Source organism: Anabrus simplex, chromosome 3 (genome assembly GCF_040414725.1).
Source record: "Anabrus simplex isolate iqAnaSimp1 chromosome 3, ASM4041472v1, whole genome shotgun sequence".
Taxonomy (NCBI): domain Eukaryota; kingdom Metazoa; phylum Arthropoda; class Insecta; order Orthoptera; family Tettigoniidae; genus Anabrus; species Anabrus simplex.
In genome coordinates, this window is record NC_090267.1 from 42,347,082 (window position 1) to 42,369,493 (window position 22,412).

The window sequence follows — 22,412 nt, forward strand, 5'->3', positions numbered from 1 at the left end:
CAAATACCAATTTTCACGTCTGCAACATCTTTCGTTTTTGAGATAATAGTATGTGCATAAAAATAATTCAAATAATTTTTTCAACCCCCCCCCCAGTGGATTTTCGAAAACAAAGTATACGTATTTCTTTATTTTAAAAGGAGATTCCAAATACTAAAGTTGACGTCTGTAATAACTTCAGTTTTAAGATAACAGTATCCTAATAAAAACTATCCTACCCCTTTTTCAGTGTTTTTCCGAAAACAAAAAGAAATGTTTCTTTATTTTTAATAGAGATTAAAAATACCATGTTTCACTTTTGTAACATGTTAAGTTTTTGAAATATGCTGAAGACATGCTCATTTTAAAATTTCACCCCCTTTTTAGTTCCCGTTAAGTGGATGGTTCGGTCAACTTCCGCTTCCAACTCCAGCGTTGTGCTACGTCTTGGGAGCCATCTGGTGGCGAATGAATGTACTATTTCCACTTCTATTATAACGTCTAAATTTTAAACAGTAATTGTTTAACAAGCTTTTCCCGTGGACAGTCGACATTTCTTCTGAGGCCGCAGAGCATAGTTCTCCGCGAAACGTAAAGAATTCCACCTTATTTTCTCGACACGGCATAAGCCCAAAGGCCTATACAGAATCACTTCTATAAGTACGGGTCGTGAAAGCATCAATGGCAACAATGGGTAAGATTGTTTTGATGCCAGAGGCGAATGGAAAGCATCAATGGCAAGAAAGGGTAAGATTGTTTTGATGCCAGAGGCGAATGGAAAGATGTGTAATCTGTAAAACAGAGAAAATATAAGGTTATTATGTTTGAATACCTAATGAGAGACAACGCATTAATTTGTAACATCATGGAGAGAGATATTCTTAGAAATACTTGGGGAAGGACATTACGACTTTCACACAACAGGACCTCTCACAATGCGAATGAACTGCAGCTCCTGCGAGTAGCTGAAGGTACTGGCAATGTACAGGAAAAGTCGATTGCGGTGACAAGTGAAGGATTGTGATAAATAATGGTGAAAATATTTGATGCAATGGATCTCTTCTACATTATGTATATATTGGTACTTGTGAATGCTCCATTATGAGTGCTACGAAATAAGCTATGTACATCACTGAACTTATAGCTCGCAACTCGGAATTGTATGAGAAATGTATTTGTAAAATTATTTGGTAAATAATATTCTTCAAATCTAAGGATCACGGCCATTTATTTCGGAATCCGCTATCTAAGCCATGTCCATGCCTTTGGTAGGTTCCCAGCCCTTTTCATCTTCCCGGCTTGTTGTTCACTAGTTGGCCCTACAATTGTTTACATACATGTTTTGTTGGAGACCCGCGTTATGCCAGCTACTGTTCCGAGTGTGTAGTGATTTCTTATATTGTGTAGTTTGCTCTTACCTTCCCCTTTTAACTCTGTTTGTGCCTTGTTTGGTGTTACCACTGTAGTAGAGGTAACAATGAGTAAGTGTAGCTTTTGTTTTTTTCTGTAGATGAGATATATGGTGGATCAAATCTTTATGTTTCAGTTTATTTCAAGCTGGAAATACTTGTTTGTCACGAATGGTCATCTCTCCGTGGATACATTCTTCTTCTTGAGTGGACTGCTGGCTGCTTACGTCTTCTTCCGACAGGTGCCCAAGACAAACTCCTTCAATCTTCCTCTGTATTATCTGCACAGATACATCAGGTGGGTGAGAAATTCTGAACTTAGAACGCCTAGTTTATTGTTGTGAATATTGTGACGAACCTTCGCTAAAATATGTTTAGGATATGATAATTTAGGATCTCAATAAAATTTAAGGAACAGCTACTACTAAAATTAACAACCTTAGGATAATATTAATGCAGACAAATGATACATAGCAAATTCCGAACATAATATCTTTAATCGAAACCGACGTTCAACCTATTAGGTCGTGTTACGTACATTTAGTACGTGTTGAAGAGATGTGATTTGACTGGTTCCTCCTTTCGACTTAATACTTCTAATAACAGTGTCTGGCCTTGGGCTGATGATCTAGCCTTAATTACTAAGACTAGTGAAGAAATAAGCCGTGCCGTAGAGCAGCAACATGAAATGGCATCAAAGACAGGCTTCCAAACATTGTATGAAAATCTCATTGATGGAAAGAATGGCCTTATGACCTACATGTCAGGCCCCTTTAAACAAAAAGCTCCATAATCATCATTCCATGGAATATGTACTTAAGGATATCAGGAGATCCTCACTACAAACGAAATATGGGATAATTTCATATGTGTGATCCTTCCAATATCTCTGAGAAATCATACTAGACTGGAGAGTAAAGCCAATTTAGAAAAAGCCATCAAATTCCAGAAGGTGTATAGAGTAACATGGAATCGCTACAGTGAAAGAGTTATATCGCGTAAAGCGGAACTTCGTCATTTCAGGACAGTTACTTTCCATACACATCAAAAAGTACATATCTAGGAATCCACTCTAAAATTGATGAAATTCGAAAGCAAGAACAAAAAGTTCTTAGAAAAGTACACGGTCCCACTCATGTAAATAGCAGATGGATTAAAAGAAAATCTAGAGACCAGAACACAGCGACAGATAAGTTTACGCAGGCTGTACATAGGAGACCTTGAAATTCTACATTCACATCTGTAGAATGAACAATTATAGACTTACTAAAAATTATTAACTATAATTTATTTGAATAAGATCATGGTAAAATGTTTCGAAGAAATTAAGTCGGATTTACGAGAAATAAATGCATCAGACGATGCCATAAAAATCGTGAAGTTTTTGGAATTCTGGTTGAAAATTACAGATAATTGGAGAAAGCTAACAAGACCACTGTAAAACAAAAGAACGGGGAAAACATCCCATCGAAGTCAGGACGAGATTTTTGGAGAAGAAAAATAATGGGAAGTGGTGAGACCAAGCTAACAAGTTCAATCGCGCTAAATTGGGCATAAGGAAGAAAAACGGAAGTGGCCATAGGACGTTTCTTAGTATTTTCATCGATCATATAAGACATAATTGCTGTGCAAGAATAAGCCTGAAATATTAATTAGATATTTGGCTTGAATATAGCCTTGATTCTGTGTATTAGGAGAATTTTAAGAAGGAATGTTTTTAATTATATTGTTAGATAAACATGTGAAATTCATGAATATCTGTGTTATCATTGTCGGTGGGGTAAAATTATTTAAATATAGTATTTATCGTCAGGACCACTAATAACATAGATATTTGAGAATTACATTTTATGCCTTCCACTAAACTACCATTTAACTCAGTGTGAATAAAATTATTTACAGCCTAGATTCTAGTGATTTATTCCCCGACTATACATACCGAATTTCATTAAATTCTTTTCAGCCACTTTCCCGCGATACGCGTATATGCATACAGAGATGACGGAATATTTAAAAGTGCATTTCCTTATTAATGTGGACACGAACAATAAAGTAGTACCATTATTTAAATTCTTAGCAATGTACGGACAAAATTCTTATAGCAGTATATAGGCCTATATACATTTAATAACTTTGGATTTCAGACTGACTCCTGTGCTCGCTGTAATGATAATGCTACTTGTCTCCTTGTGGAGGTACACTGGTTCCGGTCCAATCTGGGATACCGTGTACAACGCTGACAAAACTGCCTGTGTGGAGAAATGGTGGGCTAACTTGCTCTACGTTCAAAACTATGTGAAACTTCCTACACAGGTGAGCAACCCTTAGCAAAAATACTGGTTAACTCATTACCACCCCAAGTGTTAGTACTAACTGTACCGAGAGGTACACCTCGACCCCGCACATTTAAAAGAAGCGCCTCAAGGAATTCTATCTATCATACAAAACTTCAAACCACTAATGCATGAAGTTGGGACATTGACCAGAATATGTCACCGCTGAACAATTCAGAAATGTGTTATTTTAAAGAAGCCTAAACTGTCTGGATTCATTTCGTTTGTTTTGGTTTACGTCAAGAAGTTTGAACTTTTCTCCATAGATATCATTACAAAAAACTGAGGTAATGCACTCTGGGGTAAGGTGGAAGAATTTGTGATTTAAAGAAGTTGTGTGTTTCTAGGTTTTCATAACTAAATCAATGTTCATTTATTTTGTTATTTCAAGGTTTGCAACACTTCCATCTCATCCCGCCAGCTTTTTAATCTGGCCAATTAGAAATATTTTATTTATTTTTCAGCCTATCTCAGGCTTCTTGTAGATTTTTATTTGTCCAATAAATATGAGAATGTGTGTCCAGATTTAGTCCAGAACCCTCTCGAACCATCCCCTTGGGTATACACGCTGCGACTTTTTCAAGCTACCTTGTCTTCTTGATCATGGAATTACTGAGTGTGTGTGTTAAGACAGGAGGCGGGAGCCTCATTCTTCGGCAGGCAGTACACCGGCCCAGGTAATGGCTACCAGTTTTATAACTCTGTAGCTACCTCCGCAGACTTACACGAGGGGAAGGTTCTAATTTCTAACTATGTAACCACCTGTTTTCTATAATGCAAACTTTCTTTCCGCTAATGTAAAATTTCATAAGGACTTAAATTGTAAATCGGGGATAGAGAGTGCGTCACCCTCTCGAGTTCCCCTTCAATTTATCTTGAGGTGACTACGATTTTGTAACCGTTCTTCTCTTGGAAATTACCAAGTAACTTGTTCTTCTAGTCACCTCAGTAGTGTGGGATTAACCTCTGCATCATCGGGCCACAAGCCCAATTAGGGTTTCAAAACCGAGATTTCAAGGAGCGCAAGGGTACTCCTCCATACATTTTGTGTTTGGGCCAGTAATTTAACCTATTCTTCTTTCCACGAAGGCCCAGTAGCTTGGGTAATAGATACCCCTGTGTGCAAAAATTGTAAATTTTAAGTTGGGCCTAGAGAGGCCAGATATTGAAAGATTTTTTGTGTAATGTTGCCTTGAGTAGGCTGTAAGAAATTGGGAGCGCAGTCTCCTTGGTTAAGTTTGGAGAGCATGTGAGCTCTTTTCTGGTATTTATGTAATATTGTGTGTGTTATTTGTAAGGCCGCAATTGTAACGGTTGGAGCAAAGTGATCTGGTAAACGCTACATTGGCGACATTGTAAATTTGTAAATTAGGGGCTTGAAGCCCAAAGGTGATAAAATCCCTATTCTGGGGGTTTAAATTCTTAAATCAAAATTGTCATTGTACCTGATACACTGTAGTTAAGTTTGATTTTATGAAAAGTATTATAACCTTTATTTAGAGTTTTAAATTAATTTTGATGTCGTAGTTAGACCCATTCAAGCCCACACCTTCTTTCACCTCTCTCTGTTCCACGGATAACTCCGTAACACTAACTATTTCATTTACATACTACTCCAATGGCCGTAGCCGTGTTGAAACATCGTATCCCGTAATATCTCCGAAGTTAAGCAACATTGAGCGTGGTCAAGAAGTGGATGGGCTGCCACGCGCTGTTGGTCGGGGGTAAGGGAATGGTGGAGCGGAAAGGAACTGGCCACCCTAATGTACGTAAACTCCAGCTAAGGCACACCTCTGTGGAGGTTCAGACCTGCATTCGGGCAGAATACACCCTTACCTTACTTATATAACTATAACTAGTGGTACCCTTGAGTTGAGTTACCCGTTCAAATTCAACCCAAAAATACAATTGTGCTAGTTATTTGCTAAAAAAACGTGCTAACGAACTACTTTTCGTCGCTCTTACAGCATCATCTCATATCTCCCAGTGTTGTTTCTATACAGTGTTTTTCTCAAAAAACAGTCAATCTGCTTGTCAAATTCGTACATTGGTCAACCCCTACCGTTCTCATCGGCTACTCTTCCCTCAAAATCAACTGAAAAAGTCCTGCGTCTCTTAAGGTGTGTCTTAACATTCTATCACTTCCCCTGGTCAAATCGATCTTCTCTCACCAATTCGATTCAGTATCTTTCCATTCGTGATTCGATCTATCCATCTTACCTTCAGCATTCTTCTGTAAAACCACATTTCAAAAGTTTCTATTCTCTTTCTTTCCCAGATAGTTTACCATCATTTGAGCAGATGCAGCAGATGTAGGGACCTGGTAAATGCAGCACCGGTGGAGTTTAAGGAAGCCGAGATTTTTATCAGTGGAATACTGGGTAGGAGGGATACTGACTGGAAGGTGATTGGGGATTTAAATGAGACTATGGAGTGGATATATGGGAAACTGGGAGTGAGATTTCTAGATCCTACTGGGTGTATAGGAGGTAGGGTTCTACGCTCACATGGCCTTCACTTAAACCGCAGTGGTACATATCAGATAGGAAATTTGTTTAGAAGGGTTGTAGGGAGGTACATTCAGGGAAACTGGGGGGCCTAGGGAGCGGTGATAAGGGAACAGAGAACCGGAAATCAATTGGGGTCGACATAAAAATGATAGTGCACAACTGTATAAGTATTGTAAACAAAGAAATAGAATTAAGTAATTTAATACATACATGCTCACCAGATATTGTAATAGGAGTTGAATCATAGCTGAGAAATGATATAATGGATGCAGAAATTTTCTCACGGAACTGGAGGGTGTATCGTAGAGATATGATATGAATGATAGGAGGGGGAGTATTCATTCTGGTGAAAGGAGAATCTGTAAGCTATTAAGGAGTTAATGATGAAAAACATAAAATTCTAGATTTAATGCCCATCTCTAAAAAAAATACGCAACTTGATGTCTTTGGGGTGTACAGACCGGGAAAGGGTAACGCAGACGCTGTTTCAGAATTATTTGATAATATAATCAGCTATGTGGGAAACGATAAAGATTGTTGCGGGTGATCTCAATTTCCAAATGCCAATTGGGAAGGTAATGCAAATGACAGGAAGCATGACCAACAAATGGCAAATAAGTTAACCCAGTATGTCCCAGAATTATAATTTTTAATTAATGAGTAACTCTGTCATAATTGGTCTCAGTGGTCCTAAATGGATATATAAATAACAATAAAATGATTTTCAGATATAAGATATTCTCGCAGGAGGTTGTTGCCATATGGCAACACTGGGTCATACTGGTAAATATTGAGTAAAAAAAAAGAAAGACAAGAAGAAATGTTTTATACAATGTTGTGTTCACTTTTGTAGTAACTTGAAGGGTAAATCAATTAATGTAAGGCATTATCAGTTAATTTGTTAAAGCTTTTGGGCCTTCCAATAATGAATAGATCACTGTTTAGTTTATTCTATCGATGTAATTTTAACATGCTATTGAGGTCACAATTCGGTTCTTTTTCTAAAGGGATAGTTTACTATTTCTGGGTCCATACTGTAGTTTCAACTACTCCTTTCATTCCTTGATGTGGTAATTCTCGAAGCATTTGATGCAAAGCCCTGCATATCTTTTCTTGCAAGCAGTGCGACCGATTTTGGAGCAGTTGTCAGCGGCACATCTCCTCTTCTAGTCAATGGAAATCGGCCAAATGGTTTAGTCCATCGTTTCGTAGGTGTTCTCGAGGTGTTTCGTCATATTTCCGTTTACGAGCAGGTCCTGGGCCAAAGTGGTTGCAATAGTAAACTGCAATTTGACGCCTAAATTCTAGTTGTGGCATACTCGGATGAGCTACTCTATGCAACTGCCACGCGTTGTGCACACATACGTCGATCAACCAAGTGAAGATACTGTTCCACCACTTCTTGCCTCGGTTTCCAATGCGATACACAGACACATTCTGGTCCATGCGATCAGCACCACCCATGTGCTTATTATATTTGCCAATTACATTTGGCCTGTTAACACCTACTTTCTTTCTTTGTTCCTTGGAAGAGCGTTGCACTCTAGAAGTGGGATTCATTCCGAATGTGGTAGATGCAGCACTCACAACTGAATTATCGACCCATTTAGTCACACGTATGTCAGTTACTTCCATTTTCACTGAAGTGCAATATCCTCGAGCTTCTTCTTTAGGGTCTGTTGGTTCTCAAGTGGACAGTTTTTGGGAATTCTGTTGTCGCGAATAGTACCTGTGCCCGAATAACCTCGAGATTTCAAATAGGCTAGCAACGGAAAGCTGGTAAATAAATTGTCAAAATAGAATGAGAATGGTAGCTGCTGTACATCAGAGTGAAAATCATCAATTATACTCAACAGTGGAGCTGAAGACTTCCCAAATCTCTCCTCATAAACTAGATAAACTTGATAAGCGTAATGGTGTACCTTTTAAATTGTTTGCAATCGTGAAGACCGAAGTGTGCTATCATGCTCTCATCGTAGGAAAGGTGCTGTTCAGGGTGAAAATATTTGAGCATATTGGACTTCAAATGGACTGTGATGTGTCAAAGTTTCCACATTTTGTCATTGTCATTTCCTGATTTACGGCTGTCTTCAAAATGAAGAAACTGCAGTATCTCTTGAAAGCGATTTCTGCGCATTGATTTTGAAACCATTTCATTCTTCAAATCTTCTTCAGTACTCCAAAAAGTTCTGACACGGGAGTGTTAATTGTAACCTGTCAGAAGTTTAATGCCGATAAGCACTTTGGGTTCTTCAGTAGTGATATTTGGATTCGGTTTTCCAAGAAATATGGCGTACTTTCCTGACTCGTGGCAAATGTGTTGCAGGAGAACGTCATCTAAAAATGTCTCAAATTGCTCATGTGGTTTCAAGCCATCACAGTCTTCAAAATTAGCAGATGGAAATATTGGTGTCATAGCAGAGGAATCATCTTTCACCCACACAAAACTATTATTTTTATTCGAAGGCGGAAGTGAAACGGTGTATATTATAGGCTGGACTTTCTGCAGGCAACTGCTTGTAAATGATGTGGAAGCTTCAGTGCCCGCAATTTGCAAAGTATGTACTTGTACGTGACGGTCTGAATTTTCTAATATGTTCATTACAATTTCTTCATCTAGGCCTATACAATTCTCCTCTGTCTGAACTTGCTGTGAGTTTCGATTTGTTCCTTGGAAGGAATTGATTCTACGACCACTTTTGAGGATTAATTCACAGTTTGGTTTCAGTTGACCGGGACACACATTATCTGGTATACCTGCTTCTTCATCCTCAGCATCATCTTCACCACTCAAAGCACCACTTTCAAGGTCAGGAGGCTCGATAAACAACACTTGAGGTTCATCATCGCACAGTATTTCTTCCAAGTAGTCATGAGTTTCTTTTAGAGCTATCGGTCTGAAAATATAGAAAACGGCATGAAAAGTGCTATACTTTACAAGCAGTCAGGTATTGTGCGCAAACAGTGGTATACAAACTGCTATAGAAATGCTAAGAACAGATAAAAAATTGAAATATCCATTATGCCATATGGTAACAGCATCATAAATCCTTATATATCTTCACTTTATAGGAGAAAGCATATTTTTCATTTACACTAACGTAATGCTAAATCTTTCTAAAGAAAATAGCATTAACCGGAAAGGAAGAATTTCTTGCAGGAATGTAAATGTACTTGTTCATGAAACTGTGGTACTCTTGATTTGACATTTCTTTTTCTCGCTCTCACTTTGCGATGTTATTGCACACAAACCATTTGAGTAACTGACAAAACCATTCAGAATTAACAATACAGGTCCCTATAATGTACAATTCTGACAATGATTTCCAGAAAAGTGATTTGTTGAATAGCCAACAAATAAAACAGACACATACAACCCAGCGTTGCCAAACCTTGGGACACATCGGGTTAATATGGGAAGGGTATCTTATTCAGAAAGTGATGGAACCAACTAGAGGGAAGAATATTCTGGATGTTATGCTGGTAAAACCAGATGAGCTCTATAGATAAACTGAAGTAATAGATGATATTAGTGACCACGAATCTGTTTCTTGTGGTAGTTTAAGAAAATGTGAAAGAAAGGAAGATATTAAAATTAGGACTGAGAGGCATGAGAGAGATTTTTAAAATTAATTATGAGTGGAAAACGGTACATAAAGATGTAAACACACTCTGGAATGGGTTTAAAGCAATAGTTGAGGAATGTGAAAATAGGTTTGTATTTTTAAAAGTGGTAAAAAAATAGAGTTAGAAATGGCTATGGAAGTAAGGAGAAATTAAGGGGAACTTACTGAGGAATAGAATCTAGCAAAAGAAGACAGCTAAGGATAACATAATGGCAAGCATAATTGGCAGTCATAAAAATTTCAGTGAAAAATGGAAGAGTGTATATAGGTACTTTAAGGCAGAAACAGGTTCAAAGAAGGATATTCCAGGAATTATTAATGATTAAGGGTAGTGTGTCTGCGAGGATGTTCAAAAAGCAGGAGTATTCAGTCACCAGTATGTAAAGATTGTTGGTTACAAGGATAATGCCCAGACAGAGGAGGTGACAAATACTAACGAAGTACTAAAATTTACCTATGACAACAATGACATTTACAGTAAGATACGAAAGTAGAAAACTAGAAAAGCAGCTTTCGGAGATATACTAAAGAGAATCGGTGGGGATATAGTACCATATCTGAAGTACTTATTTGTTTATTTTTTGTATGATGGAGCTGTACCAAATGAATAGAGAGTTGCTATAGTAGCCCCTGTGTATAAAGGAAAGGGTGATAGACATAAAGCTGTAAATTACAGGCCAGTCAGTTTGACAGGCATTACATGTAAGCCTCGGGAAAGCATTCTTTCTGATTATATTAAACATGTGTGCGAAAAGATTAACTCGTTTGATAGAAAGCAATTTGGTTTAAGGGAAGGTTATTCCAGTGAAGCTCAACTTGCAGGATTCCAGCAAGCTATAGCAGATATCCTGGATTCAGCATGTCAACTAGACTGTATCGCGATTGACCTATCTAAGGCATTTGATAGGGTAGATCATGGGAGACTACTGGCAAAAATGGGTGCAGTTGGACTTGACTAGAGAGTGACTGAATGGGTGGCTAGGTTTCTAGAAAACAGAGCTCAGAGAATTAGTGTAGTTGAGGCTTTATCTTTCCCTGTAAAAATTAAGGAGCAATTCCTCAAGGCAGTATTATTGGACCTTTATGTTTTCTTATATATATCAATGATATGTGTAAAGATGTGGAATCATAGATAAGGCTTTTTACAGATGATGTTATTCTGTACAGATTAATAAATAAGTTACAAGATTGTGAGCTAACTGCAAAATGACCTCGATAATGTTGTGAGATGGACAGTAGGCATTGGTATGCTGATAAATGGGGTTACAAGTCAGGTTGAGAGTTTTACAAGTAGCAAAAGTCCTCTCAGTCTTAATTACTGCGTTGATGGGGTGAATGTTCCTTATGGGGGTCATTGTAAGTACCAGGGTCTTAATATAAGGGAAGATCTTCATTGGGGTAATAACATAAATACGAATGTAAATAAAGGGTACAGATATCTGCACACGGTTATGAGGGTGTTTAGGGGTTGTAGTAAGAATGTAAAGGCGAGATCATATGAGTACCTTGTAAGACCCCAACTAGAGTATGGTTCCAGTGCATATGGCCCTGACCAGGATAACTTGATTCAAGAACTAGGAAGAATCCAAAGAATTACAGCTAGATATGTTCTGAGTGATTTCCGAAAAAAGAGTAACTTTATATAAATGTTGCAAAGTTTGGGCTGGGAAGACTTGGGAGATAGGAGACGAGCTGCTCGAATAAATGATATGTCCCGAGCTGTCAGAAGAGAGATGGCGTGGGATAACATCAGTAGACTAATACGTTTGAGTGGTGTCTTTAAAAGTGGGAATGATCACAATATGAAGATAAAGTTGTAGTTCAAGAGGACAAATTGGGGCAAGTATTCGTTTATAGGAGAGGGAGTTAGTGATTGGAATAATTTACCAAAGGAGATGTTAAATAAATTTCCAACTTCTTTGCAATCATTAGGAAAAGGCTATGAAAACAACAGATAGGGAATCTGCCACCTGGGCGACTGCCCTAATTGCAGATCAGTAGTGGTTGATTGATTGTACTAGTTACGTAGAAATAACAAGATTAGATCAGGATAGGGTGGCACGGAGAGCGGCATCAAATCACTCTAAACTGATGACTCAAACAATAACATGAACAAGGACAGCTAATAGGAAGATTCAACTACGTTTCAAATACGAAGAAACTGAGGGAAACTCACCATCACAGGAGATGTTGGAAATGGTCTCCATTTTTCTGTAAACGCAGCTACCAGAGAGAAAATGTGTCGTTTTGAAAACCACCCGATTTATATCAAAATCCCTGTGTTATATTTGTGTTCAACTGCTTCGACCTTCTGTTCAGAGGGTTCTGCGTTGAATTATCGGCGGAAATGTGTATTTTAATCACATTTGGTTAATTCCGTTGACACGTTCACTCCGTTTTTACCAAAACACTCCTCGTCATATTCACATGACACGCCGCAAACAACTACAGACCACCACAGAAACACGTAGTATTCAATGGATCCCTCCATAGAGAATTGATGTCAGGAAGGGCATCCAGCTGTAAAACATGGTGAAATCCACATGTGTGGCACAGTTCTCACCTCGAATGCACAAGAGTGGTGTATAAGCGGTTGGACAGACAATTATTGTTTGTCTTAATAGTGATTAAGAAAAACAGACAGTAAATGGAATTTCCTAAATATGAATAGGCTTATTTTTCCTAACACAACATGATTTACGGTAAATATTACCACGACATGTGGCTGTTTGTAACGCTACCTCCATGATACTCTTGACCAGGAAGAATGTCTGAAGAAAGGTTTTCTACGTCAGTAAATTCAGCTGTGTAAATGATTCTGTGTTTGGCATTCATATTCAGTTTTCGTTGTGGTCAAGCTCAAAATCTGAATTACATGCTTTTTTCTCTTCTTTTCTTTCTAGTGTTTGGGCCAAAGCTGGTTCCTGGCGGTGGACATGCAGCTGCATTGGTTGTCCCCTCTAGTATTGATCCCACTCTGGAAGTTTCCTAAATACGGATGGATTTTAATGGCAGGACTCATGGTGGGAGGTTTAGTGACAAATTTCGTCGTCTCCTATGAACATGATTACTCCGGCAGTTATTTCATGGCTATGCAGTAAGTATAACAGTTTTCACATTAGTGCAGGAGATTATAAAACCACTGAAAACCTTTCTCAGGACAGCCGACGATGTGGATCAAACCCTCTCCCTTTTTAAACCATAATCACCGCCAGCACCTTGAGACATCGTTATTAACTATTTCCCATTTACTTCCTCTTTCGAATGCTTAATTACCACATTATCTTGTTGTAGATCAGCCACGCTTGAGATGAGTTTTATGAAGTTGATGTACTGGCCAGTCTGGACGAGGTACATGGCCTACTTGGTGGGCGTTGCCTTGGGATACGTGCTTGTAGATATTAGGAATAAACGACGCAAAATTCAGTTCACAAAGGTAAGTGAAAGTAATACAACATTAATATTCTCTCGTTTTGAGAACTTCACGCACGTCCCTTCTGGTAGGAAAAATCCATATTTTCATGTAACTTCTTAGTTCAGAACTGAAATGCTATCTCATAAGAGCCTGAGAAAAAAATGGCATTTTTTAATTAGAAAAGGTGTGAAATTATTCACGCATCGTTCCAATTGACTAAAAGACCGCTGTGTAGAAAATGATATACTTAAAAGTTGTTGAAGGAAAACCAGAATAGAAAATGAATAGGAATGAGATTTGCTAATGATACCGTTATGAATAAAACACTACTGTGCGTGCCTTATAGATCTAATTTCATTCTAAATGACCTAAATTAGCAAACACATATAATTCGGTTCAACCATGAATGACCAGACTCCACTTATTGCTGTAAATTTACATATCAATCACAGCTGTGCAGTTCTAACCTGGACGGGGAATAATCCTTAAAACAGGCTCCATCTTTCACTTTCACTCGTACGCTCGGTCCCTTCGCACACAGTGTTTGAACAGGGCTGCTCACTGCCACAACACACGAAGAATTACCCTAGGTTCGACTCCATAGAAAGTATATAATGCATGGCACTGCACTCTCATACAGTATTTCCGAGCAGTACACAGACTCTGCTGAGCAAACGGTGATCCCCTGACTCCGGCGGGGCACAGACGACAAACAGCAATAATGTGGACAAGTTCCAATCACTCACTCCACGTCTGAACACATGCAGTACTCCACTCTGTACTCCAAGGCAGTACACACCGCTCAGATACTTTGACACCGGTAGAACACTGATGGGAGCCTTTAATGACGCCCCATTCCGACTAACTAACTCCAACACTGACTGAATATTCGCGACTAGCCTCCTTTTCTGATCCTGATAATGGATACTATAATATTCGGGGCTCGACTAGAAACTAAATATTCCCGTTTCGTGTTCCAGAAGGTACACGGGGAAACCTGAAAGAGATCTCGGTCTGGAAGCTCCAAATTGACTCACTGCTTTCTTCCAGGAAACACCGAACACACTGGTGACACTTGACAATATTGTAATTTCATCTGAATCTAAACTCGATCTGGTCACTAGTGAAAACCTCTTTAAACAGGTACTGCTAACTGTGGTGGGAATGGTGCCTTTATATTCCAGCAGCTGGCTTCAAAACTCTAAAGGATTTGATTATATTGAGTTCCAAATAATTTCGAAAAATACTTATGATTACCCTCTTCGCGCATAACATGATAGTCGGGGGAAAATTTTTGAGTCCTCGCCACTGTTCCTATAGTGGCTGGAGACCTTGCATATGCGTAACTAGACCTGTGTTCTCCCTGTAAATATTAATTCTGAATCTTCATCATCATCATTTCCCCTTTTCACTGCCTCTCCATTCCTCATCCAACAGTCCGTTCCAGTCCATGTTCTGTTGTCTTCTGAAAGTGCATCGATCATAATCTTGGTTTTCCTCGACCTCTCTTCCCTGTCATCTGTATTTCCAGTGCTTCTCTTGGCAGCGTTTCTTCTTTCATCCACTTGACATGTCCAAACCACCTCAGTCAACCCTGTTCCAGGTTTCTGTTTCGTTTTCGCACACTTAGTTCTTTTCCTATGTCTTCATTTGCGCCAGTCTCCCTCCTATTCTTCTGTATCATACTTCTCAGAAATTTAATTTCAGTTGCCTGTACTCCACTCTCAGCTCTCTGAGTAATTGCAATATCCCGTTTACATTAGTTTTCAGCCTTCATTGCCACATCATTACTCCATAGTGATTTCTACCTGGTGGTGAAAGTTGTACCCTTCTACTACTCCCCATATCCAGTCTTCCATTTTCTGTCATTTCACTTCCAAGTATCTGAAGTGTTCTACTATCTCCAGTTCCTTGTCTCCAATTTTCAAAGCTCCCTCTCCTTTCTTTAATTCCTCTAAAAATCACCCTGTCTGGCTCTTTTCAAGGTTGATCCTTAACCCCCATTTCCCAATTCTTTTATTCATTACATTCATCAGTAATCGCATTTCATTCTCATATTCTCCCCATACCACATCATCATCCGAAAATATCATTTCATTCATTCTTTCCCCTCTATAATATTCCCTTGCTGCCTCTAGATGTCATCCATCACCATTATGAACAGTAAAGGTGACAACACACTCCGTTGTTTGAACCCATTGTCAATTCCAAACCATTCTATTCTACCTACTGTTGTCTTCACATCCTTCACATTCTTTGTAATTTGTATAGCCTGCGTATGTTTTATTTATAATTTCTCGGTTTTTCAACGTTTGTATGAAAAGGTTTACTATGTAATATACTTCACACTCATCAACGTTACCCTTTATTGAAGAATGTGGCGTTTGAGTCGTCAGTCCTTAGACTAGTTCGATGCAGCTCTCCATGCCAACCAGTCCTGTGCTAATGTTTTCATTCCTTTGTAACTACTGCAACCTCCAATTGCTCTAATCGAATTGTCGTATTCAAACATGCTACTCCTACCGTTCTTACCACCTACACTTCCTTCAAAGGCCAACTGAAGAAGTTCTGGGTGTCTCAAAATGTGTCCTATCATTCTCCCTCTCGTCAAATTTAGCCAAATCGATCTCCTCTCACCAATTTGATTCAGTATCTCTTCATTCGTATCTATCCATCTTACCTTCAGCATTCTTCTGTAACACCACATTTCAAAAGCCTCTCTTATCTTTCTTTATGAGCTAGTGATTGTCCGTGTTTCTTTTCCTTACGATGCCACGCTCCAGAGGAATATCTTTAAAAACGTCTTTGTAATTCCTAAATCAATGTTCTAAATGTGCAATATTATTTCCTTAAGATAGCTTTTCCTGACTTGTGCTAGTCTGCATTTTATGTCCTCCTAATTTCCGCCATCATTAGTCATTCCACTACGCAAGTAACACTACTCATCTACTTCCTTTAAGACCATTTCATAATCTAATATTACACGAATCACCTGACTTAGAATGCATTCCATTACTTTTGTTTTGGACTTATTTATATTAAACTTGTACTCCTTCCCCGAAATAGTATCCATACCATTCAGGAATTTCTCAAGATATTCTGCAGTCTCAGATAATATAACATCATCGCCAAATCTCAGAATTTTTATTTCCTCTCCTACATTCCTCTTTGATTTTCTTTATTGTCTGTTCTATATGCACAACATATCGTAGGGGAGGGTGGCACACTTCAGAACTGCCTCTCTCATTACCGAAATGCTGATTCTTTCTCAAAGCTCGTGATTCTTATCACTGCAGGGTAAAGCGGTTAATATTTAAGAAAGTCCAATGCATTGTATATCAGCCAGATTACTTATCCATTAATTAATGTTTCAGGTGGTGACACTGCTCCTCTGGCTGATTGCAGCTGGTATCATGTTGTTTACTCTCTGCATAGTGCACGTCTTTCAACAGCCTGATTATGAATTCGAACCCATCACTTCTGCACTGTATAACGCTTTCGACAGACCGCTCTGGGCACTGGGTGTTGGTATGGTCGTCTTTCTCTGCGCCACAGGACATGGAGGTGAGGTGCTTTCCTTATTGGAATTTCCACATAATCGTCACTGACAGTGAAATGAGTTCGTAGTTCAACCACTACACCCAATCTTCTGGTCGCTAGAGGCTAGATCTATGGCAGGTGTTCATCGAGCTTCCAGGCCATGAAAGTTCTGTTCCGAGCAATAAATATCGGTGCGGGGGTTGGTAATTCATTTGTTGAGAAGATAGATCAGGAAACGAGTCTTTACCACATTATAGTTCCTATTATTCCATTTTAATGTTATGCTATTGGAACTGATGCACATTAATAGGGTCTCAACGAATTCGAAGAAAAATGTTCGTTCTCTATGTTGGTAGTATTTTCGTGTAAGTTGTGTATTCAGCCCGAAGGCTGGTTTGATCCTCTGCAGCTCCGCCAAAAGCTGTAATAAATAGCCTAGGCGTCACTGAAGAGGCGTACTAGGGAAATGATGAGTGAGGTAGTTTCCCGTTGCTTTCCTCACTGAGTCAGCCGTTGCTATTATACACTGACTGACAGAGCAAATGCAACACCAAGAAGGAGTGGTCAGAACTTTATGCCAATTGCAGGGTAGACTGACGTCACTGAGGTATGCTCATGATGTGAAATGCGCCGCTGTGCTGCGCACGTAGCGAACGATAAATGGGACACGGCGTTGGCGAATAGCTCACTTCGTACCGTGATTTCTCAGCCGACAGTCATTGTAGAACGTGTTGTCGTGTGTCACAGGACACGTGTATAGCTAAGAATGCCAGGCCGCCGTCAACGGAGGCATTTCTAGCAGACAGACGACTTTACGAGTGGTATGGTGATCGGGCTGAGAAGGGCAGGTTGGTCGCTTCGTCAAATCGCAGCCGATACCCATAGGGATGTGTCCACGGTGCAGCGCCTGTGGCGAAGATGGTTGGCGCAGGGACAAGTGGCACGTGCGAGGGGTCCAGGCGCAGCCCGAGTGACGTCAGCACGCGAGGATCGGCACATCCGCCGCCAAGCGGTGGCAGCCCCGCACGCCACGTCAACCGCCATTCTTCAGCATGTGCAAGACACCCTGGCTGTTCCAATATCGACCAGAACAATTTCCCGTCGATTGGTTGAAGGAGGCCTGCACTCCCGGCGTCCGCTCAGAAGACTACCATTGATCCACAGCATAGACGTGCACGCCTGGCATGGTGCCGGGCTAGAGCGACTTGGCTGAGGGAATGGCGGAACGTCGTGTTCTCCGATGAGTCACGCTTCTGTTCTGTCAGTGATAGTCACCGCAGACGAGTGTGGCGTCGGCGTGGAGAAAGGTCAAATCCGGCAGTAACTGTGGAGCGCCCTACCGCTAGACAACGCGGCATCATGGTTTGGGGCGCTATTGCGTATGATTCCACGTCACCTCTAGTGCGTATTCAAGGCACGTTAAATACCCTCCGCTACGTGCAGCATATGCTGCGGCCGGTGGCACTCCCGTACCTTCAGGGGCTCCCCAATGCTCTGTTTCGGCAGGATAATGCCCGCCCACACACTGCTCGCATCTCCCAACAGGCTCTACGAGGTGTACAGATGCTTCCGTGGCCAGCGTACTCTCCGGATCTCTCACCAATCGAACACGTGTGGCATCTCATTGGACGCCGTTTGCAAACTCTGCCCCAGACTCGTACGGACGACCAACTGTGGCAAATGGTTGACAGAGAATGGAGAACCATCCCTCAGGACACCATCCGCACTCTTATTGACTCTGTACCTCGACGTGTTTCTGCGTGCATCGCCGCTCGCGGTGGTCCTACATCCTACTGAGTCGATGCCGTGCGCATTGTGTAACCTGCATATCGGTTTGAAATAAACATCAATTATTCATCCGTGCCGTCTCTGTTTTTTCCCCAACTTTCATCCCTTTCGAACCACTCCTCCTTGGTGTTGCATTGTCACTGTCAGTCAGTGTATATCATTCTGCCAAGCGCACTGAAATGCACGCACCAACCGACCCTATGAGCGATAGTTTCACACCATTCATAACAGGGACTGGCTGCATAAGCAATGGTATTACTGGCATCAAGATGCATAAAATTGCATATCTCGATATTCTTCAGGGATACAAAGTGAAAAATTTAATGACCTTGGAAATTTCCCGTCGGTTACAGGCTAAAACGTATAATTTGGCTTAATTTCAATTTTCTGGCTCGTCTGGCACACTGTTCCGCAATCTTGATTTTGGGAGGGTGGGGGGCTAAAATTTAGGACTTCCAGGAAAATATAGCTAAAAATATGCAGATGGTCATTATTACCCCTTAAACGGATAGCTGTACGAACCTTTCACCAAAATAGTCAATGCACAAACACACAGTCGTTACGATTTTATTGATAGAGATAGATAAGGAGTCCGGCCCCGCTGTGTAGGGGGCAACACGTCCGACTGTCACCAGGCGGCCCCGAGTTCGATTTACGGCTGGGTCAGGGTTTTTTAACTGCAAAATATTAATATACCTGGGCTGGAGACTGGGTGTTCCTTTCCTCACGTTCAACACTTTACACGTCCGCCATTTACAAATACACTCAGGCTCACAACATATGGTGCAAAGTGGAGCAAAAGATCTTCTTAGGTCAACTCCCTGAATAAATAGCATTTTTTAAATAGATACGGAATGTGCCATACATAAAAAAACTTTTGGGCTATGTTTATGATATCTCCCTTATTAATCCTCGTATCGAAATGATGCTTATGTGAAAAAAGGTTTAGAAATTGATATCTATTAAGGCAGGCAGATTTCTATTAACTTTGCTTGTGTATATTTTGTGTGAGTTCAAAATCAGGGTTTCGGGTTCATATAAACCCCCAGTCAATTCAGGTATTCATAAACAATATTGGCCCTAAAACTTACCCAAGGACAGGTGGAGTCTAAATATGAAGTTTGGTGGAAATGTATCCAGTAGTTTTCAAATGACAGACAAACAGACAAACAGCAAACAAACAGTAAAACAGACACAAAAGCTAAAAAATTTGCATATGGCCGTTAGGATTTATTTGCGTAGATTATTATTATTATTATTATTATTATTATTATTATTATTATTATTATTATTATTATTATTATTATTATTATTATTATTATTATTATTATTATTATTATTATTATTATTATTACTATTATTATTTGTTGTTGTTGTTGTTGTAGTAGTCAACTCTATAACAGCGTCAGTATATGATATACCAAAAATACCTCCTTAAATGTAAAAGTTCGATGAAAATAAACTTCATTGGTAAGGGGCCATAAATTGGGCAATTTGAATATTGGCACGATCCGCCATTCGAAATCCCCTTAATAATAAATCAATATCCGAACACCCTCCTAAGGACACATTTCTATTTTCTGGCAGGTATCATCAACTCGATATTGTCATGGGACTGGTTCCAGGTTCTGAGCAGGCTCTCATATTCTGTGTATTTGGTACACCAGTCCTTGCAGCTGACTCAATACGGCTCTATGCGTGTGCCAGTTCACCTGGATGATTTATACGCGGTAAGTTCATGTTTTAGACAAAAAATACCATTATTCAATTTTAGTAGCTTTATTCATCAGAAATACATTTTTAGTGGTTTAATGTTCATATTATCTTCAAGTTACAACTTAAAAAAATAATAATCTTCTCAGCATAACCTTTTTGACAGAATGAAAGTTGCACATTATGTAATTGGATAATAGCGTTCTTCTCTTTAGAATACGCCCAGGTCTTTTGTTGAACGGTTTAGGTACTGGCCTTCTGTTCAGAGTGTACCGGGTTCGATTCCTGGCCGGGACGGTGTTTTAGTTGCGGGTGTTTAATTCATTTAGGTCAGAGGGTTGGTGTTTGTGTCCATTTTCGTACACAACGTCATTTACCTAAGAATTATCACACTACAAGGCACAGCAGAAACACGCTGTACTGAGAAGCTGGTGTCAGGAGGGGATTTAATCCACATATACAGCCGATTAGAAATAAATGGGATAACGATGAAAGCGGAAAAGAAGAAGAAGATGGAGATATATTTTATTATATATAGGAAATATCTTCATTACACGTCAAAATTCTTCTTTCGTCATACAAGCTATTTCCAGCTTTACGAGTTTACCTGTGATTTGTTAGCTGAAAATTTTCCCTTCTTCTCATTGTGACAAAATAGATACATCAATATTAAAATATTATCAATTACATTATAACGTTACGTTATATATGATTTGTACAAAATATTTCGTCTTTTACGGTAACTTCACAGATGTCTTACAAGTACTTTCTTTTTCCAGTTCCCTCACTTCTTCGGTGACATGGTTCTCGCACTGATATTCGCCATTCCTCTTTGTCTAGTCTTCGAATCACCATTCATCATCCTCGAAAAGGAGTTGTTAGGTAAGTCTATATTTGTAATTTTCACAATTACATTAGTTATGGCTACCTCAATCCATGTATTAAAATAAGTGTCAGTCTACATGCTTCCGTAGTTACCAATATCTACTATCTAAGAATGGATGTTTATGTGTGTGTGTATTTGTGAGTGTGTGTGTGTGTGTCTTCGTGGATGTTCCGCATCTCTTCCTAAACCACTGGAGCAATTTCAGCCAAACTTGGCCTTATGAAGATGATAGCATAGGAAAGGGCTAGGACTAGGAAGGAAGTGCCCGTGGCTTTAATTAAGGTAGAGCCCCAGCATTTTCCTGGTGTGAAAATGGGAAACCAAGGAAAACCATCTTCAGGGCTGTCGACAGTGGGGTTCAAACCTACTATCTCCCGGGTGCAAGCTCACAGCTGCGCGCTCCTAACCGCGCGGCCACCTAGCCCTGTCTGGAAAAAAACACTGTGAGGGTAAGGCATCCCTAGCACTCTTAGGGGAGGGGGTGTTATGTAGACATTTTCGAAAATGACCGATATCAGTGCCCAATCCATAGTTTTCGGGGTCGCTGAGATGTACAGTCATACCCCAGATGCCAGATGATGTGGTGATAGGAGTAGAATCATGGTTGAGAGAAGGGGTGGGTAATAGAGAAGTATTTCCAGAAGGGTACACAGTCTATCGTAGAGACCGAGGAGATAAAAAGGGAGGGGGGTGTTTATTCTGGTGAAGGAAACTTATTGTTCACATGAATGGTTTACCGATGAAAGGGATGAAATATTAGGGATAAAATTAGTTTGGCATAATATGAAGGAGGTGGGAATTATAGGAACATACAGGCCTGGAAGAAAGGAAAGAGACATGGAAATATTTGAGAAAATAATAGATTATACTCATAAAAACAATAATAATGATATGGTAATAATTGGGGGAGATCTAAACTTGCCTGAAGTTGAATGGAATGGAGCTGCAAGTGAAGCCCATGAACAGAAACTGGCAAATAATTTCGGAGGGAGGATTTACACAAGTGGTACAAGAACCGACTCGTCTCAATAACTTACTAGATGTATTCTTGGTTAAACCATGGGAAACTGTTGATAAAACTGAGGTAATTGAAGGAATAGGTGACCATAAGGCTGTAATAATGGATGTAGGACTGGTACCAAAAAGGCTTAATAAGAGGGTCACACAAGACAAGAAATTATACAGAAAAACTAAAGTTGATGAATTTGGGACT

General features: G+C 39.7%; 1 protein-coding gene across 2 annotated transcripts in view; it reads left to right on the forward strand.

The window, feature by feature from the left end:
- LOC136866637 (nose resistant to fluoxetine protein 6) overlaps positions 1-22,412 on the forward strand; it is a 73,173-nt gene that overhangs the window by 43,305 nt on the left and 7,456 nt on the right. The window contains exons 6-12 of one of the 2 annotated variants that reach the window (XM_067143754.2): positions 1,526-1,686; positions 3,533-3,701; positions 12,761-12,954; positions 13,152-13,293; positions 16,647-16,836; positions 20,188-20,330; positions 21,093-21,195. In XM_067143754.2, coding sequence (XP_066999855.2) covers positions 1,526-1,686; positions 3,533-3,701; positions 12,761-12,954; positions 13,152-13,293; positions 16,647-16,836; positions 20,188-20,330; positions 21,093-21,195 — 1,102 coding nt within the window. The remainder of the gene's footprint in view (positions 1-1,525; positions 1,687-3,532; positions 3,702-12,760; positions 12,955-13,151; positions 13,294-16,646; positions 16,837-20,187; positions 20,331-21,092; positions 21,196-22,412) is intronic. The other variant, XR_011017963.1, reaches the window with a different exon arrangement.